The sequence below is a fragment of the Molossus molossus genome, unplaced genomic scaffold (assembly GCF_014108415.1).
Source record: "Molossus molossus isolate mMolMol1 unplaced genomic scaffold, mMolMol1.p scaffold_m16_p_2, whole genome shotgun sequence".
Taxonomy (NCBI): Eukaryota; Metazoa; Chordata; class Mammalia; order Chiroptera; family Molossidae; genus Molossus; species Molossus molossus.
In genome coordinates, this window is record NW_023425355.1 from 28,753,186 (window position 1) to 28,774,524 (window position 21,339).

General features: G+C 36.1%; 1 protein-coding gene across 2 annotated transcripts in view; it reads right to left on the bottom strand.

Annotated features, from left to right (window-relative positions):
- Positions 1-21,339, bottom strand: part of ZMAT1 (zinc finger matrin-type 1) — a 39,527-nt gene that overhangs the window by 2,435 nt on the left and 15,753 nt on the right. Inside the window, exons 2-6 of one of the 2 annotated variants that reach the window (XM_036271320.1) lie at positions 18,491-18,597; positions 13,850-13,951; positions 13,601-13,775; positions 11,754-12,035; positions 356-455 (exon numbers count right to left, since the gene is read on the bottom strand). In XM_036271320.1, coding sequence (XP_036127213.1) covers positions 356-455; positions 11,754-12,035; positions 13,601-13,775; positions 13,850-13,951; positions 18,491-18,597 — 766 coding nt within the window. Of the gene's footprint in view, positions 1-355; positions 456-11,753; positions 12,036-13,600; positions 13,776-13,849; positions 13,952-18,490; positions 18,598-21,339 lie in introns of those variants that run through there. The other variant, XM_036271321.1, reaches the window with a different exon arrangement.

A 21,339-nucleotide genomic window follows, 5' to 3' on the forward strand; every position in this document is an offset into this window, starting at 1 on the left:
TCACTGGAAAGATGATAACCAGATCACTGAATCTCTGGAACCAACCTATCAGAGATTATTTGAATTTGTATTATTAGCCAGATAATGAGCCTTTAACATCTCTCCAAAGAAAATCAGTGATGTCTGGAAAGGAGGAGTGCCAGTTAGCCAGCTCTGCCAATATACTATCATGGTTAGAGAACTTCCCAGAGGATGTTACAAGCATGAAATATGTTACAAATACCACCAACTACATACAGGATTAACTCATAGGGAAATAAATGATTAGAAAATTTGTAAAATACTTGTAAGGGTACTTGACAGAATCCCTGGTCTTTGGTGTCACAGGAGCATTTTGGCAAAAAAAAATACTTACTTAATTTGATGTTCACTTCCTTGCATATGGGACCGGAATATTTCTAATGATGTAAAGGTGATATTACAAATATGACAGATGTAGGTTCTTGTATTAGATGCTGAAAAAACAGAGAGGTCAAGTTAAGAAGGTCAATATGGATACGCTTAGCATCACATAGCTAGACAGTAGTTTACTAGACATCATCTACTTGAAGTTTCCCAATTTAAAGATAAGGCCCAGAGAGGTCAAGTGACTGGCCAAAGTCACAGAGCCAGTTAATAATAGAGATAGCCTCTCAGAACTCATGTCTCTTCATTTAAAGCCCAGAATTATTTATACAATACCACGTTGCTTCTCTAGCCTTCACCTCTTTCCTAAAATTCTGCTATTTGCCTGCTTATTGTTTCTATGTGCGAGTGCAGTAGAGACCTTAAATTTAGCATGCCTAATGAACCTTTGCCTCTTAACCCCTCAACCAACCTCTTTTTGTTTGCCCCCAATTCTCTTTAAACCCAACCAAAACCTGAAACATTCCAAAAGTTTAAATATAAGCAAAAGCAAATTTATACTCTCTTACCTGAAATCTCTGTAGTATATTAGTTTACCAAAAGTACTTTCCACAGATAGATTTTAAAAAGGAGAGCGGTTTAGTGAGACCTACTCTCAGGACAAAAGCTGAAATCGAAATTCTAAAACAAAACTACTAGTTACTTCAAAAGAGTCAAGAGCTACAGAATAGTTATACTAGCTACCTCTCTATTCTGCTTCTTAAGTAGAATTATAAATAGGATACATTAATTTTTATTTTATTAATCTTATGATCCTTCCATTTTCTCTTAGGTCAGAAGAAACATATTAATAAATTTCATAAGCCAAATATAATAGCAATCCCAACTTAAAAAGGCAATAAATTGGTGGCTGCAGAGATTTTAGGGTCAAGCAAGTTTATCTTTGAAATCAAACAGCAACTTAATCATTTAAATGATGTTAAAATAATCATTACTAAGTATATTGACCTTTCTCAAGCAAAGTTTATTCATAGAAATAGGAAACCACCAGCAAGGGGAAAGAAAGATACTGACTTTGAAGACATGAGGATTCCGCTCACTCTTGACACATAACTCTATGATGGACCCAAGTTACGCCACAGTTTGAATGAGTGATTCCGTAAAAATATCTTCTCTCCTTGTGCTATCATTTTGTGCTTACAACGTTACTTTATGATTATAATTTGGTTTCCCCCACATTATCTGATACCAAAAAGAGGATACACTAGATGATATCTTTTTTTTTTTTAATCCTGAGAACTGAAAATATATAAAGTGTGGGACAAAAGTAGGTTTACAGTTGTGAGTCTGCAAAACATGAGTTTATTATTGTATTATTATTTATTAAGTATTGTATTATTCTCCATATGAACAATTAGGATATTAGTTAAAAATGGAGATCTCCAGGCCCTTCCTCTGGAGAACATGATTTGCTATTTCTGGGGCAGGGAATTTGTATTTTAATAATACCCAGGTAGCAGTAATCAGAGAATGTAAGAAATGCACTAAGGGAATACTTTCCGTTCCTTAGTTATTTATCAGCATCTTCCAACTCTGTCTGAAGTTGGTGAGTCCCTGATTTGAGGCTGATGAACTCTGAAGATTCTGGACTCCTTGAAAGCTAAAGATTAAATTCAGAACTCTTCATGCTCACAACAATGCTTTTCAGGAAATTATTACTATCCTTATTAAACAGGTGTAGAAATTAAGGGTCAGATTTGCTTGGCCAGTACCATACATTTTGAGGGCATTCACGTTATGCAAGATAAGCAGGAGTCCCAATTTCTTCTAAATTAGTGTTTCTCAATGATACTTTTACATTAGAACCACATGGAGAACTTTAAAACTTTTCATGTTACAGTCTACATCAGACCCATTAAAATAGAATCTCTAGGAGTGGAACAAGGCTTTTTTGAAAGCATTCCAGATTATTTTTCTGTGCAGTCATTGTTGAACACCACTACCCTAGACTATCAAGCCAATGATCTTCATTATAATTATAAACTCGGATTATATTTCAGAGGTTTTACATATTTGTTTAGTGCTTATAAAGCATATGGTATATAATGTTTTCTTCAGTTCCTACTTTGTTTCTTCAAAAATTACATCAGCTGGTGGGAATGCAGACTGGTGCAGCCACTACAGAAAACAGTATGGTGTTTCCTCAAAAAATTAAAAATTAAATTGCCATTTGACCCAGTGATCCCACTTCTAGGAATATATCCTAAGAAACCCGAAACACCAATCAGAAAGAATATATGTACCCCTATGTTCATAGCAGCACTATTTACAATAGCTAAGATCTGGAAACAGCCCAAGTGTCCATCAATAGATGAGTGGATAAAAAAGCTGTGGTACATATAGACAACGGAATACTGTGTAGCTGTAAGAAAGAAAGATCTCTTATCCTTTGAGACAACATGGAGGGAACTCGAGAGTATTATGCTAAGTGAAATAAGCCAATCAGAGAAAGAGAAATACCACATAATCTCATTTTTTTGTAGAATATAATGAACGAGGTTAGCTGATGAACAAAACAGACCCAGAGACATAGAAAGGAGTATGGTTCAGACTGACAAACCTCAGGGTAGGGGGGTGAGGGGGATGAAGGAGATAAACCAAAGAACTTATATGTATGTGTGCATAACCAATGAACATAGACAACAATGCAGTGGTGTGGGGGGTCAGGATAAACAGAAGGGTATCTGGGAGGAAAAGCAGATACATCTGTAACAAAAATAAATTAATAAAAATTGAAAAAAATTACATCAGATTATATTATAGATAATAACAAGAGTTTAGAGGAGTTTCAGGTCACATATGAAAGATCCAGAGGCAGTTCTGAAACTGTGGTCTCAATACTATTATGCCACAGTGATAATCCTTATCTTTTTCTAAGATATCTCAGAAAATAATATATAAAAATGGTGTAAACACTTTCTGTGAAGACATAAAGCCTATTTATTGGCCCTGAGATAAAAATTCCTGGTCTAATCCTCCTGGAACCTGACTCCATGTATTTCTTATGCTCTCCACCCCACTATCTGAATCTTTTCCTTAGCCCTGTCCAGCTTTGCAGCCCTCAGCCCTGCTAGGATTCCTTGTTTGTGACTTCACCCAGAAATTCAAGTTTCTTTACATTTTGTACCTTTCAGAATCTTCCATACCCACTTGTGGGGTGCACATTTCTCCTAATCACAGCCTAATCTCATAACTCTTTTGATTAAGGTCTTTGTATTCAAAGCATAGATTAGGGAAGTGCACATCTTTATAGGCTAACGTTGTGATTCTCAATGTTGTCTCTAGATTGTAACCACTTGGGGAGTTAAAAAAGAGAAAACAAAATATTAATGTGTAGGTTCCAGGGATTATAATTTAATTGATTTGAGGGATGGTCTGAGCACTGGAATTTCTAAAAGCTCCCTGTATTATTCTAATATGTAGTCAAGGATGAGAAACATAGGTCTAATGTTTTAAATGAGGAAAAATCCATTGAGAGCTACATGTAAACAAAAATTCAACTTAATATGGGATTTAGCTTATGAATAAATTTTTTTAAATGTCTAATTTACTCGTTTATTTTATTTTTTAAAATCTTATGACAGAAAAACAAAATATTTTAAAAACCTAACATTTGTTGCCTGACCAGTGTGGCTCAGTGGACTGAACGTCATACCAAGGACTGAGGTGTCCCGGTTTGATTCCTGGTCAGGGCACATGCCCGGGTTGTGGGCTTGATCCTCAGTAGGGGGCATACAGGAGGCAGCCAATTGATGTTTCTCTCTCACATCGATGTTTCTATCTCTCTTTCCCTTCTTCTTTCTAAAAAAAAAAAAAAATAAAAAATAAAAATGTTAAAATTAAAATAAAAAGTAACATTTGTTGAGGATCTATTCTGTGATGGATATTGTATATATTGCTTTATTTCATCCTTTCTCAATCTGTGAAGTATCCTCATTTTCATTTTATACCTGAAGAATCTGAGTTACCAACATGTTTAAAGTGACTTTAAACATGTCTCTGAATCTATGCTTATTTCTCTACAGTTGACACTGCCTCTCAAAAAACTATTAGAAAATATTAATTGAGAAAAACTATGTAGTCATTACCATATAAAGCACTGAGAAGGATATTGCAGAATAAAATGTAAGTCTTTGTCTCAAGGAGGCTAATTCAATTCATGGACTTTGTTGATGCAATTGTCAATAAATTATAAACCCTGTGAAAAATCAGAGAAGGAGGATAATACCAAGATCTAGAGCAGTGAGGGAAATTGTGATAAATGTTGGAGGACAAGAAGGATTTGAAATATAAGAAAAGCAGATAAGGGAATTCCAGGGGATAAAAACAGTATCAAGTATGGCAGAGACAGAAATGAGCATGATATGTTCAATTTAAATAATCTATTCAACCAACACTGAGCACCATTGTAACACTAATCATCATGCTAGATGCTAAGGGTACAAGATGAATAAAATGAGCAGGTTGCTCACAAACCGAAGTGAGAAATCACTAACAGAGGATTTCAATCTCATTTGATAAAGGGTAAGAGAGGTATGCTTAATGTGTACAGGAACTCAAAGAAGCAGAGGCAATGAGAGCAATATGGTGGTCTGAAGAGGGCTACTGGAAGAAATGATGCTTTAGTTAAACTTGGAAGGATGAAAAATAGTTAACTTGATGAAAAGAATTGAGAAGAGTATTGCAGGCAGAGGAAACAGCATTAAAAAAGCAGATGTAATACATATATGTATACAATAGAATACTACTCAGCCATAAGAAAAGATGAAATGCCACCATATGCAACAACATGGATGGATCTTGAGAATAACATGCTAAGTGAAATAAATCAGTCAGAAAAAAATCAAGAACCATATGATTTCACTCATATGTGGGATATAAAACTGGAAACAACAAATGAACGAACAAGACAAACAAAAACTCATAGACACGGGCAACAGTATGGTGTTTACCAGAAGGAAGGGAGCTGAGGGGTAGGAAAGGGTAAAGAAGGTTAAATACATGGTGACAGAAGGGGACTGGAATTTGGGTGATGGGCACTCAATGCAATATACAGATGATGTATCATAGAATCGTACACTTGAAACCTATGTCACCTCAATAAATTCATTTTTAAAAAGAGAAAAAAAGCATTGAAATATCTGAAGAAACTTCTTAAAATCTGGAATTGTTATCACCTAAGGCAACAGAAACAAAGGAGAAAATAAACACATGGGACTGCATCAAACTAAAAAGCTTCTGCACAGCAAAAGATACAATCATCAAAATGGAAAGGCAACCCACTCTATGGGAGAGCATAATTACCAATGATATATCAGATAAGGGGTTAATTTCCAATATATATAGAGTGCTCATACAACTCAACAACAGGAAGACAAAGAACCCAATTAAAAAATGGGCAGAGGAACTAAATAGACACCTCTCCAAACAGGACATACAAATGGCTAAGAGACATATGCTCACCATCACTAATCATCAGAGAGATGCAAATTAAAACAACAATGAGATATCACCTCACACCTGTCAGAATGGCCGCCATCAACAAATCATCAAACAACAAGTGTTGGCGAGGGTGTGGAGAAAAGGGGACTCTAGTACACTGCTGGTGGGAATGCAGACTGGTGCAGCCACTATGGAAAACAATATGGTGTTACCTCAAAAAATTAAAAATTGAACTGCCATTTGAGCCAGTGATCCCACTTCTAGGAATATACCCCAAGAAGCCTGAAACACCAATCAGAAAGAATATATGTACCCCCATGTTCACAGCAGCACTATTTACAATAGCTAAGATCTGGAAACAGCCCAAATGTCCATCAGTAAACGAATGGATAAAAAAGTGTGGTACATATACACAATGGAGTACTATGCAGCTGTAAGAAAGAAATATCTCTTATCCTTTGAGACAACATGGAGGGACCTGGAAAGTATTATCCTAAGCAAAAAAAGCCAAACAGAGAAAGACAAGTATCATATGATCTCACTTATTTGTGGAATATAATGAACATAACAGTCTGAGGAACAGGGTAGTCCCAGAGATGTAGAAGTGGGGTACAGACTGACAATCCCCAGAAGAGGGGTGGTGGGGGAGAGATAAACCACAGAACTTATATGCATGTATGCATGAACAATGGACATGGACAAGAAAGCTGGGGACAGGGCGGGGAGGAAGGGGGAAGGGGAAATCAGTGGGGGGGGAGGAGAAACATCTGTAACAAAAATAAATAAATGAATTAAATAAAAAAATTGGAATTGTTGTAGAAATAAATATAAGGGGATGAAATGGGAGAGGCAAAAGAATGTCACATCAAAGAGAGACTTATAGGCTATGCTAAGGAGCCTAGTTTTTTATTTTGTGCACTGGGAACTTAAAGTGGTTTAAGCAGAAATCTCTCCTCTAGCTACAATAGGAAGGATGAATTTAAGAGAATCAAGCCTGGAAGTAAGGAGACCACAGTTATGTAAATATAGACCAAACAAGAGCTTGGAATGGGCTAGAAAGTTCACAGTTCACAGTAGAGGTCGAGAGGAACAGGGAGATCGGTGAACTATTTAGCATTAAAACTGGCAAAACTTCGTGACTAATTGAATGTGGGATATAAGGGAAAAGGAGGAATACTGCAGTGTCTAAAACAACTCTCAGCATCTTATCTTGGCACCTGAGTAGGTGGTGATCCTGTTAACTGAAATTAGAACTTCAGAAGGAAGTGTTATTTTAGAAAGTGGGAGAATAAGCAATGGTGAGGTCAAGTTTGGGTACAAAGAGTCTGAGATATATGTTATATTTCCATATAAAAGTGTCCAACAGGCAGTTAGATATAGGAGTTTGAAAAGTAGAAGATAGGTCAGAGTGATTTTGGAGAAGTCAGAGCATAGGGGTAGTTAAAATAATCAGAGTGGATGAGATCTGAGGACAATGGATGGGTGGGCATTGGAATAGCAACATAATGATAAAACCCTGGAAAGTGCCACTCTTTAAACTAAGATGGCAGAGAAGGAGGGGGCCATGTAAAGGTCATGAAGTAAAGGTCAAAGTTATAACAATGAACAGGAGAGAGTGATGTCAAAGGAACTAAGGAAGTAGAAATTTTATTTATTTATTTTTAAATTTAAATTTATTTTTAGAGAGAGAGAGGAAGGGAGAGAGAGATAGAAACATCAATGAGAGAGAACACAGACTGGTCACCTCCTGCATGCCCCCCACTGGGGATTTGGCCCATAATCTGGGCATGTACCCTGACCGGGAATCGAATTGGCAACCTCTTGGTACATGGGTTGATGCTCAACCACTGAGCCACACTGGCCGGGCTTGCTTATTTATTTTTAATCTTCACCTTAGGACATGCTTTGAAAGAGGAAGGGAGAAAGAGAGAGGGAGGGAGAGAGAGAGAGAGAAAGAGAGAGAGAGAGAGAGAGAGAGAGAGAGAGAGAGAGTTTGATTGGTTGCCTTCCTTTCATGCCCTGACCAGGGATTGAATCTGCGACCCAGGTATGTGCCCTGACTGGGAATCAAACTGCAAACTGGCAAACCTTTTGGTACACAGGAGGACACTTAACCAACTAAGCCTGAGCCACTCCAGCTAGGCAGGAAGTAAAGATTAAAAGAGGAGTGATTAGTGAATGTAGTCAAGCTAACCATTGGATTTAGAAGTTTAAAAGTCACCATGACCCTGTGAGGAGTAAGTTCAGTGGAGTGGTGGAATAGTGCTGTGGAGGGCTAGGGAGGAATGTGCATCAGTGGCAGTGAGTTGAGGAGTAATAATGAAGGCAGTAAGAATGAATATATACATATATATGTATATATATGATTTGGTTAAGGCAAGAGATTTGGTGATTCACATTTGATGGTCAATTTTTTCTTGGTGAAATAAGGAATAAGCTTGCCTTACAGGTGTGAGGAGGGTGAGACTGTAGAACAGTGGAAGGGTGTCTTGCAGAGTGGTGTAAATTTAAAAATCATTGCTGAAAGGAAAAGTAAAAGAATTAAGTAGGACTAAAAGTCCATACAGGTTGGATACCAAGACTCTGTAGAGCTGCTCAGTTTGCCTTATATAATTTTCCATAGCATCACTCAGTATCCTGAATATAAAAGTAGAAAATGTGGACTGTGCAACTGATCCAAGGTTGAAATCCTGCTGCTAGAGAATGACAGAATAACAATGAATTATAAGTAACACCGTTCAGAAGATTTTTGCAGCATTGAAGTGAGATTATGGTAGTGAGAATGTACTGGAAGGTTACATGAAGAAAAAATAGTTCTAAGAAGACTTGGTAAGACTAGCTGATGGACAGGATATAGGGAATTAAGTAATCAAAGCCCTCAAAGTTTGATGTGTAGGTGACAAATAGTAGTATTACTGGCAAAGAGAGAAAACGGAAAATTCAAGTTGCTTTTAGAGGAGATTATTAATTCAATTTTAGATACTTTGAGTTACAGGTGAAGGTGAGACATCTAAGTGCAATATTGGGGCTAGAAATTAGTAACATAAACAAAACAAATATAATACATTAAAAAATGCATGCATATTTTAGTTCCATATCGTTATGGTAGCCATTCCTGTGCTAAAAAGGTCTGGGCTGGATAAGGGACACGAAGAAACAGTAAGAAGGATGAAGAAAGAGATTAGATAGAGTAGAAACATATATACAATAGCAGATGGAAAAGAAGGCAGAGACAGAAATAATGGAGAAAATGAGTGGAGAGTGAAATAGTTAAGGTGGCACATATTAAACTATTTTTGTCTTATCACTTCCTCATTTATAATATGGGCTTCTGCTGTTACTGTTCTTTGTAATTCTCATTACCTAAATTAAATTCTCCAGTACTTTGTAATCCTCAAATGGTAAATATTCTCAAAAATGAAATAGTCAATGAAAGGTTGAAAATCTTTTCTTTGAGCTCTACCTTCAGAGGCTTGTGTAAATTTACTTCAATGTCTGGATTACATTATGCTGATGATCATCAACCCCTCTCCAGTCAGATAAAAATATCACCCAAAACTTTTTCTCTTATTCTAATAACACTGAAACTTCAGAGAACTAAAATGACTCTCCTTTCAGAGTTGCACACATTCCTCATAACTGACTCAGTTCCAACTTTACCTAATGCCACTAAACTAGAAGCCATTTATTTCAGATACCCTCAGCCCAACAATACAAAAAAGAAAAAGACCTCTACCACGTGGAAATTTGTGATTTCTCCAAACATCTACTACTTTCAGAAGGCCTATGACTTCTATTTCTACACTTGCCTAAATCAACATTCTTTAAAATCCTAGATAAAAACACAGATCTCTGTAACTTTCGGGGATATGTTGAATTACACTAGGAAACTTAAGTAGTACAAACACAGGGTTAGCATTCAATATAAGAATTAATAGTTCACTGGTTCACATATTAAACTAATCTCTATTGAAGTAGGCATACTCTGTTAGTTTCTATCTCTAGCACTGGAAATAGAGATGAATTAAGTGAAGTCTCTTCCCTCAAAGACCTTATGTTCTAATAAGAGATAAAGATACATGGAGAGATAATTAGATATGCAGGTTAAGGAAGCACAGAAGATAAGCCTTGACAAAAGTGAAACGGCTTCCAAGGAAGTAGTATGTTAAAGAATGAGTAGAAATCATCTAAAAGAAGGACATGAAGATGTTCCGGGCAACACGAACAATGTCACAGAGACAAGAAATAGGACAATGATTTCAGAAACCTTAGAGTTTTTAGGTTCTGACCCATGTAGATCATGGCAGGAAGTAGCAGAGGATAAGCCTGGAAAAAGGAGACGAGGACAAGATGGTAAAGAACTAGATTTTATCCTTAGAAAATAGAGAAACGAGAGTTTTCAAGCAGGGGAATGACATGGAAAGATGTGTACTTTAGATGAAACATTCTAGTGGTTTGGGGCAGATTTGGAGAGACAAAACTGATGGCAAGGAAAGTAGTTAGGAGGTTGTGGCAATATTCTACAACAATGCTTCTCAAAATTTATTGTGTTCAAATCATCTAGAGAGCTTGTTAAAATGCAGATTTTGGTTCAGTAGGTCTGCAGTGAGGCCTGGAATTCTTTTTTTTTTTTTTTTCCTAACAAGCTCTAAAGTTATTCCAATGATGCTGTCCACAAACCATACTTTGAGTAGCAAAGCTCTAGGAAAGATGTAGAGGGCCTGAACTAGTATGGGAAGAAGAGGCTGAAGATAAGAAAAAAGTAATTATTTTGGAGGTAAACCAGTCATGGCTTGGTACTTCATTAGATATAGAAAGTGAAGAAGGTGGTATGGGGGTGATTCTCAGTTAACTACAGGTTTCTAGTTTGAATGACTGGTGGATTTGAAATAGCTATGAGGTATCCAGGGGAAGTAACAGCTGCCATTTGGATATATGGGTTTAAAGCTTGATAGAAAGTTCATAAGCATACAGATGAGAAACAAAGAGGGTAGATTAAATCATGTTTGTAGAGTAAGGTTAAGAATGGACCCATGGGAATATCTACATTTAGGTAATGGCTTAAAAAAAAAAAGAGCCCCCAAAGAAAACAGAAAAGAAGTAGAATCACGGGAGAAGAACCAGAGCATAAGGGGTTACATATGACAAAGACTAGAGCTTCAAGAAGGAAGTAATGAACATTTTCACATGAAGCAGAAAAGATCTAGTAAAGAAAGAATTAAAAATAATAGCAAGTGGAAGAAAAGAAGTAGGCAAAAGAAAGAATATGAAAAGGATCAGAATCGTTATTGTGCCTGAATTTTTGTCACTCTTTCTTAGTACCTTTTTTTTCATCCTCTCTCCTTCCCACTCCTACCAATATAAATCATATATTTCCTCTAAGAAGATTTTTAACTATGATATTTTACTCCTCTGGTTACCATAAATATGTACACAAAAAATCCATGTCTGTAGCCACTTGCAATGAAATATTAGTAACCCAACTACTTTATACACTTGCTCCAGGAAAATGGAGTATCTATCCTCATTTGTATTTCCAAGAATGATTAATCCAGCATCCAATAGACACTTAAACCATACTTAGTGAATAAATGGTAAAACCACATGATACTAACTTAAAATACTTCTTTATGTACCTATGATATAACAAGGAACCATGAAAATACCTATATTCGATTCTGTAATTAATAAGGGTCATCTAAAACTCTCTGCGTCTCATTTTCTAGAAAATCAACAATCAGAACTAGATAGACTCTAAGCCTTTACTTACCTAAAATTCTATTACCCCATGAGTACTATTAACCTCCTATTCAATAAGAGTAAAACTGTATATACATAAGCCGATAGTATGTGTTTAAAATTATAAACTTCCTATGAAAGAGTTTTTTGATATTTTTACTGTTTACCATTTGCATCTGATTTTGCTAGAAGAGGTTTCTCTCTTATCTTGTCTACAAACTTCTTTCTAGCTTCATTTCTTTTGTGTTTTTTCCCAACATAATGTTGTTGGGCCATTAATGGACTATTAAAGGAAGCAGGGCAGAGCTTGCAATACTTGTTTGGATTATTCAAATCCAAAACAGTGCTGGAAGAGGAAGGCATAGTCTTGTCTTTAATCCCACCTGGAGGAGGCTTGACTGCAAGGGGCTTCAGAAAAGTTGACTCTGCAGAAGCAGTAACAGGCACACCTGCCGAAATAGTCATAATGAGAAATGATCAACATGCATTCAGCTATTAGAACTGCATTGTTTATAAATTATTATGGGAATTTAGAATTCTTTTAAAACCCACTGTCCTTTGATTTTTTCCACACTCAGGTTAAAAAGAATCGCCTTCTGTGAGAAAGAAAGTTTGAATACAACTTTGTCACGAAGTTTCTCCACCAAAGATACAGGACAGAATGTTCGGCATGAGACATTGACTAATTAATATTAATTGGAAAAATAAATGAAAGCATGAAAGATATCTTAGGATGGTTCTTGAAATTAGTGAGGGTAAAACAGATGGTACCAAATACTAAGTTGGTGTCCTTGAGTAGCAGAGTAAGTCATGTATTCAGTCTAGATTCGTTGTGTCTGTTTCAAAATAAAATTTATGCAGTTGTTTAAGGCTATAAAATTATATGCTTTCACAATTATAGTTATTGCAGAACTCTTTCATTTAGTCTCCTCTCTGAGCCCAAATTGATGTGTTTGGGGGACTGAAGATAAGGTTTTATAAGATGCTTTCTTTTGTAGGGCACACTGACTCTGGCCCTCTTTAGACAGGCAGGAAAACAAAAAATATAAAAATTAGAGAGACAAGAATAAACTTTAAACTAAATTTGGTTCAATTTATTAAGACAATATGTTTTAATGCTGGATGAAGCCTACAATATCAGTTGGAAACTAATGTTGGTAAATTTCCACGCCAAGCGTGTCATATTCCTAAAGTGTTGAAGCTAGTGAAAATGTGGTAAATTATCTTATTTTATGTTCTAGCACACAAATTTTTCAAAGTACAAGTTAGGTTTTCCAGGGTGTACTCTGCCACCTCAGGCCAGAAGTGAGATGTTTGGGTCAGATCTCTCGTGTGCTCATGGCCCAACATCACTGGAAGGAGGAAAGAGGCAAAGTTTTACAGTTCACTGTATCTTTGGGATCTAGCATAAAATCAATACTCAATAACTACTAATTGATGATGCTAGTGATATTTTTTCTTTATATTCATAGGAAGAAAGAAATGAGCTGTCAGGGTAAAAGGAGATTATATAACTTATTTTATTTATTTATTTATTTATTTATTTATTTATTTTTGCCTACAGTTATAGTTAGAACATGCTGCATCATAACTATATTATGGGGTCTGAACCCACATATGAGCTAATGTTCTGGAAAGTACTAAAGGAAAAAAAGAGAATGAGACAGATGCCAATGAAAAGAAGTAAGGAGCTAGAATTTCATAATTTGATTAGAAAGTATATAATCAGGCTAGTTATTATTTCTTTGTAGTGGCATAGATAATCACTTGCTTTTGAATTTAATAAACTGAAAAGGAGAGTTTATAACATTTTTTAAAATACAGCTAACAATTATAATCTCCATAGTAAATGACAAGAACACAGAAATAGATTAACTGGGCAGAAGAAGAAGAATCAATATATTGCCCTGGAGTGGAAAATCTCTCTGAAAAAAAAAATGGAGGGCAGGGTTGGGGAAAAAAAAAAAGATAAAGAGACCCTGTATTGAAGCTAATGAAGTAAATGTAATCTTACCCATCTCTGGCTGAAATCCTGATGGAGATACCTGATCATGCTCCTCCATTAATTGCTTCAATTTTTTAGCATGGACTTTCCCCACATAGTGAGACTGAGCAACAACTGGAGAGCTAAAAATCATGTTGCAGAGATCACAAAATTTGTTTCTGTCTACTACTTCATTCTTATGCACCTGAAATAAACATAATCTTATTAGAAAGACTCAATAACTCAAAATTTAGAATTACATCAACACAGACCACTTGCCTGGAAACTTCTAACATCCATCTTCATTTTGTTACTAGGAATTTCATTTTGTTCTCCATACATATGAAAATAGAACCTAACATTTTGAGCATGTTTTTCACTCTGTAAAAATATATGACTTTGTTTATTCAATAATTGAAGGCACTCCAAATTTACACCTCTTTGGATTTGAGGACAGCATTTGTGAGCTGTAATTTATTTGGTGCGTACCAAGTTTATGAAAGAGCTTCACATGTTTTCAAATATCTAAGTCCCAGTGAAAATGAAAATAATACTATAACTTAGAGGCCAATAACATTTAGGATCTTATTTTTGACAGAGACCCCTGGTTGCTACCTAATATCAAATTTCTTCTTCTTTCTTAGTTATACATCTTGGGCAATATAATCAGTTGAAAAACTGCATGTTCCAGCCTCCATTTCAGCAAGATATAACCATGTGACTAGATTCTGGCCAATACGCTGTAACCTGAAGTGTTGGGTAAAATTTCTGGGAAGCCTCCTTAACTGGCTGGGGAATGAGCCCTTTTTCTGACCTTCTTTCCTCCTCCTATGTAAAGGTCAGAGTTCCAACAGTCATCTGGGACTATAGGGGATCTTGAGGACAGAAAGTAATTCATCAGAATAGAAAGACAGAAAATGCCTGGGTCCCTAATGATGTCATGGAGCTGTCATATCCACCCTGCATTGCCTACCTCTCAAATTATTTTATGGAAGGAAATGAACCCTTCTAGATTAAGCATATTAGAAAAATCTCTGGAAAAAAAAAGGTGTAACAAAATATATAAGAGCCCCCAAAATGCTGGTGTAGGTAAAAGGGGGGCTAATATTCCTGAGCACATACTGTCAGGCAATTCACTTTCTCTCTACAGAATTTTAAATTGTAAAATATAACCACAATATAGAAAAGCACAGAAAATAACATAGCTGAAGCCCATACCCACCATCCAGTTTTAACAGATGCTAATATTTTGCTATATTTCTTTCAGATTTCCTTTTTAAAAGAGGTCAACTATACATATGCAGTCTTATCTCCTTATGCTCATAATCCTTTCCTCCATGCTCTATCCTCATATATAACCACTATCTTTTTATTTCTTTGCGTTTTCTTATTGATTTTGTAGAGAGAGAGAGGAAGGGAGAGAGAGAGAGAGAAACATTGATGTGAGAGACAAACATTGATCGGCTGCCTCCTGCACACTCCCCACTGGGAATCGAGCCTGCAACTCTGGACATATGCTCTGACTGGAAGTTGAACCAGGACCTCTCAGTCCATGGGTTGACACTCAATCCACTGAGCCACACCGGTTTGCTGTAACCACTATCTTAACCACTTCATGCTTCTATTTTTGTACTACACATGCATGCACCCATAAACAGTTTTATATACTATTGTCATTTAAAAAACTTTATGAATATGGAATCATTCTATTCATATCCTTTTTCAACTTTTTTTTTTTTTTTAATCCTCACCCGAGGACATTTTTCCATTTTTTGCACAGATAGAGTGGGAGGGAGAGAACGGAAGAGAGAGAGAGAGGGAAACATCGACGTGAAAGGGACACATCGAGTGGCTGCCACCCGCACGACCAACCAGGGCCGGGGACAAACTGCAACCAAGGTACATGCCCTTAGCGGGAACCGAACCCGGGTCTCTCCGGACCGCAGGCGGATGCTCTAACCGCTGAGCCAAACCAGCCAGGGCTCAACTTGTTTTTTATAACAATATTATATTTCTAATACTTGCCCGTATTGATCCATATAGCTGTGGTTTATTTATGTTACATATTGCATGATAATATTCCACTCTATATGCTACTGAAGGTAGTTATGTTTATTTTGCTATTACAAGCATTTCTGCACTAAATATATGTACACACATCTTCTAATATACATGTCAAAGAGTTTATTTAAAGTAGATACCTAGAAGTGGAATTCTTGGCTTACAAGGTATAAAGATTTTTCAACTTTAAATAAGTATTATAAAATTTCTCTCCAAAGATGTTGAAGCAGTTTTCAACTCCAAATGCAGTGTATATGAGTGTAGTTCTGCCTTCCTATATTATTCTGAAATGTTAAGTGCTATTAGATGTTAATTTCTGCTAGCACTATGGTTTTGATAAGATAGCTCATTATCACTTTAACTTGCATGTCCTGTATGATTACTAGTGAAACTGAATATCTCTTCTATATCCTGTTCATATTACTTTCCTAGTTCTCTATTGGGTTGTTTTTTGTTCTAATTGATATATAGTCTCATATATTTTAGACACTAATCCTTTGTTAGTTATATGGTTTATAAATACCACTCAATCTTGGTTTATCTTTTAACTTTTATGATGACATTTTTGTCTTATAAACTTTCCCCTACCAGATACCATGACTTATTTTAAATCTATAGTAATGGCATGAAATTACTGAAGAGACAGGCAAACAGAGCAATGAAATCAAACAAAATTAATAATGCACACACACATATATATTATATATATGAAAAATTAGTATATGATGGAGGTGTCACTACAAGTCAGTGGGGCAAGGATGGACTGTACAATAAATAGGTTGGAACACCTGCTATCTGTATTTTTTTAAATGTTGTTACCATCCTCCATATGTGAAAATAAATACCAGATAGATTAAACACTGTAACGTAAGAAGTAAAAATTTAAGAGTATTAGAAGAAAACAAAGGGGGTATGTATATGGCAAAAGTACAGAGAATGGTTTCTTAAACATGTAGAAGCATAATCTCATTAAAATTCAACTCTTGCAGAACTGTTCTATTTTATATGTACAATAAATAATATACTGAGATAGTCTAACAGTTAATCAATATTACATATATTAAAGAGGAAAAAACATCACCTTTCTCAAATACATGGGAAGTCATGCATAGCTTTGATTCAACAATTTAACAAGCTTAAGCACCAAACTTACAGTTGTCACTGGAATTTACATTTTAAAATATGCTACATTATGTAATATAGTGCTTTATAGCCATTAAAAATATGAAAGAAGAAATAAGTGTAATGATAGGACAAAACGTCCAAAATATGCTCTTAGATGAAAAAAAAAAACAAGTACAAAACAATATATACAATTCTCTTTTATAAAAATGTGTCACGTGTGTATTCAGAAAGCATACTGGAATCATATAAGCAAAAGAGAAGTCAAATGATACAAGTGATAGAATTATGATTGATTTTTAGTTCTCATATTAAGTATACTTTCTCCACTGAATAGCACTCCATAAGCCCATAAAAAGCCACTTTTCAAATTTAAATCCAAATGGTTCCAACCACTATTATCACAGAGCCCTGGATTGTGTGTCTCTCTTTACTAACTCTGAATCTTTGAGCTATGGAGTCTGAGGATGATCTAGGCACACTCATAGATTTTATTTCATTTAATTCTCACAAGTATACTAAGAGAGATTTTACCACCTCCATTTTACAGGTTCAAGAAACATGCTCAGAGAGGTAAAGTGACTTGCTCAGGGTTACACAACAATGATAGAGTTAAGACTTGATCCTAATTCCTCTCAATTCACATGCAACACAATTTCCCTATCTGTAATTATACTAATTTAATCCTAATAAAGATAAGGACTTAAACATAGTTGCCAATAAGAATTGTAATGGGCAAAATGGGATAAGGTGTTTTAAAAAGTAGAGCTGGCATTCTATTTCTCTTAAGTAAATGTATCTAATATTTTAGTAACCCAGATACCAGATACGAAAAAATTCCAAGGGCTCATTATATGACATAGAAATGAGAGGTAACAGCAAACGAAAGAAGACTGGATATGAAATCATAAGAAACCATTTCTAAGCTTAGCCATGCCAATGCTAGCTATGGAAAATCACTATCCCTCTGGGTCTCAGTTTTCTAATCAATAAACCAAAAGAGTAAGAACATTAAATTTTCCATCTTCTAGCTCTAGAATTATATGGTTCTGTGCCTGAAAACACATGGCTAAGCCAAGTGCAAGACTGGTTCATTTTGTTTTTATAGCCTTCATTGACTGTAAAGGAAGACTATGGAGTTCTATAATATCCCTTCATTCATATTAACAGTTTTCCTTACATGTACTACGAAGATATGAAGGATATGGTAGTGGCTTGATGAATACAAAGAGATACTGAATGGTGTGAAGAAAGTAAAACAATCTTTTTAGTAAAAAATAGACCGAGTTTAAACTCCAGTTCCCCAAACTTAAGCTAATAAGTTACTGTCTCTCTCTGAGTCAGTCTCCTTATTCATCAAAGGGAAATAATACCACCTGCTTCACAGAATCAAAAAAGATAACAGGAAGTTTACCTGCTACATTTAAAAACCTACTTTAGACTCTTTTTCCATTCTTTTTTTTTTTTTTTTATCCTCACCCGAGGATATTTTTCCATTTTTTGTACAGATAGAGTGGGAGGGAGAGAGAGGAAGGGAGAGAGAGAGAGAGAAACATCGACGTGAAGGGACACATCGAGTGGCTGCCACCCGCACGACCAACCAGGGCCGGGGACAAACTGCAACCGAGGTACATGCCCTTAGCGGGAACCGAACCCGGGTCTCTCTGTACCGCAGGCCGACGCTCTAACCGCTGAGCCAAACCGGCCAGGGCTCTTTTTCCATTCTTTTTAACCTACCTCATAATGTGAAATCCTTTGTGATTCAAACTGTAGCACCACTCCGCATACATTACAAAAGTTATCTGTAAAAAGTTCAGCCTTTTCCTGTTCATTCCAGGTTGTACCTATGAATAAAATAAAGGGAGATGAAACTATATATCCCATTAATGAATATTTGCAGGTATCATTTTCATTCTTCAACTATGTATTATTTCACATATCACCTCAAATTGGAGTGCTTGTGGGACTACTATGGTAATAGTTTTGCTTATTGAGTATGCAATTTAATATGGGCATCTTAAGTCTGCCTCTAATGTCTGACATGACAGGAGTTATTTCTTTAGTATGATAAGTCTAGGCAGTACCATTCCAAAGCAAGAGTTATAGGGGCACCAGTGACTTCATGAGCATCATTAGATGACTTGGGGCACCAATAATGACAGGCAGGATGAAAACATCCAGCCTTGGAATTTTGTGTTTTATAGCAGACTATCCTAAGAAAGGTACTGTTTTAAGACTGCCACTTATCTGGACCTGTTACCCCAATATTATCTAAAAAAACACATGGCGTCCTGGCAAGGTGGTTCAGTTGGTTGGAGCACTGTCCTGTACACCAAAATGTTGTGGGTTCGATTCCTGGTCAGGGCACATACCTAAGATGTGCGTTCAATCCCCAGTTGAGGTGGGTATGGAAGGCAACCAATCAATGTTTCTCTCTCACGTTGATGTTACTCTTTCTTTCTCTCCACCCCCTCCCTCCATCTCTCTCTTCCCCTTTTTCTCTTTCTAAAACCAATAAAAACACATCCTTTGGAGAGGATTTAAAAAAATCCCATGGAATAACCAACAAACTCTGCCCATGATGGGCAAATGTCCTCCATTGTCATACAAACACTAGCACACTCATCTGGCCAAATCAGTCTCACACGACCCCCAAAACTATAAAAGAATGTTGATATACTAACATCTAGAATGTATGCTGTAGTGTTTCTCACTGTCATTAACACATACTAAAACTTTCTTGATTTATACTTGAGGTCCATACTTCTATCTAAAGTTCTTAACAGCTGCAATGTATTCTGCCAGAGTTTATTAGCTTATCTATAGGGTATAAATCACAAAACATCAAAATTTGCTTGCAATTTAGCTATTTAAATTCTAAAGATTATATACTTTTATGGAAAAATTACAATGATATATTAAATGGATAAAAGGTACAGAACAATAAATACAATACATCCAATTCCCAACACTAACAAAAATTAAATATACACTACATACAAAAATATGGAAAATATAAATTAAATTTAAAAGTGATTAACTTTTTTTTTTTTTTAATCCTCATCCGAGGACATTTTTCCATTTTTTGTACAGACAGAGTGGGAGGGAGAGAGAGGAAGAGAGAGAGAGGGAAACATCGATGTGAAAGGGACACATCGAGTGGCTGCCACCCGCATGACCAACCAGGGCCGGGGACAAACTGCAACTGAGGTACGTGCCCTTAGCGGGAACCAAACCCGGGTCTCTCTGGACCGCAGGCGGACGCTCTAACCGCTGAGCCAAACTGGCCAGGGCAAAAAGTGATTAACTTTTAAAAGTGGAGCTAGAAAAGAAACAAAGGGAGAAAATTTAACATTTTGCTCTTTGTACAATTGTCTTTTAACTTTATTTATTTAATTTATTGGGTAACATTGGTTAACAGAATTATACAGGTTTCAGGTATACAGTTCTACAATACATAATCTGTATACTGTATTGTGTGTTTACTACCCCAGGTCAAGTCTCTTTTCATTACCATTTACCCCCCTTTATCTCCTTCTACCTCCCCCCAACCTTCTCTCTGACAATCACCACACTATTGTCTGTGTCCATGAGTCTTTCATTTTTTCCTTTGCTTAATCCCTTCACCCTTGTCACCAAGCCCCCAAGACCCTCCCCTCTGGCAGCTGTTAGTTTATTCGTTGTATCCTTGAGTCTGTCTCTACTTTGTTAATTTTGTTCATTAGATTCCACATATATTAAATCAGATGGTACTTGTCTTTCTCTGACTGGCTTATTTCACTTAGCATCATACTCTCCAAGTCCATCGATGCTGTTCCCAAAGGTACAATTTCCTTTTTTTTTAATGGCTGAGTACTATTCCATTATGTAAATGCACTAGAGCTTTTTTATCTACTCATCTACTGATAAACACTTGGGTTTCTTCCAAATCCTGGCTATTGTAATTAATGCTGCAATAAACATAGTGGTGCATATATTCTTTTGAATTAGTGTTTCAGGTTCTTTATATATATATTGTCTTAATTTTTGCAAAAAGCGTGTAGGACTTTCTATTGTAAAATCTTCAAAAATATTTATTTTTATTTTATTTTTTGTTTTTTTATTTACTTTTTTAATAATTAATTTATTTTTGTTACAGATGCTTCTCCTTTTTCCCCCATTGATTTCCCCCTCCCCCTCCCTCCCTGCCCTGTCCCCAGCTTTGCTGTCCATGTCCACTGTTCATGCATACATGCATAGAAGTTCTGTGGTATATCTCTCCCCCACCACCCCTTCTTCTGGGGATTGTCAGTCTGTACCCCACTTCCACGTCTCTGGGACTACCCCATTCCTCAGACTGTTATGTTCATTATATTCCACAAATAAATGAGATCATATGATACTTGTCTTTCTCTGTTTGGCTTGTTTCGCTTAGGATAATGCTTTCCAGGTCCCTCCATGTCATCTCAAAGGATAAGAGATCTTCCTTTCTTATAGCTGCATAGTACTCTGTTGTGTATATGTACCACACTTTTTTATCCATTTGTCTACTGATGGACATTTGGGCTGTTTCCAGATCTTAGCTATTGCAAATAGTGCTGCTATGA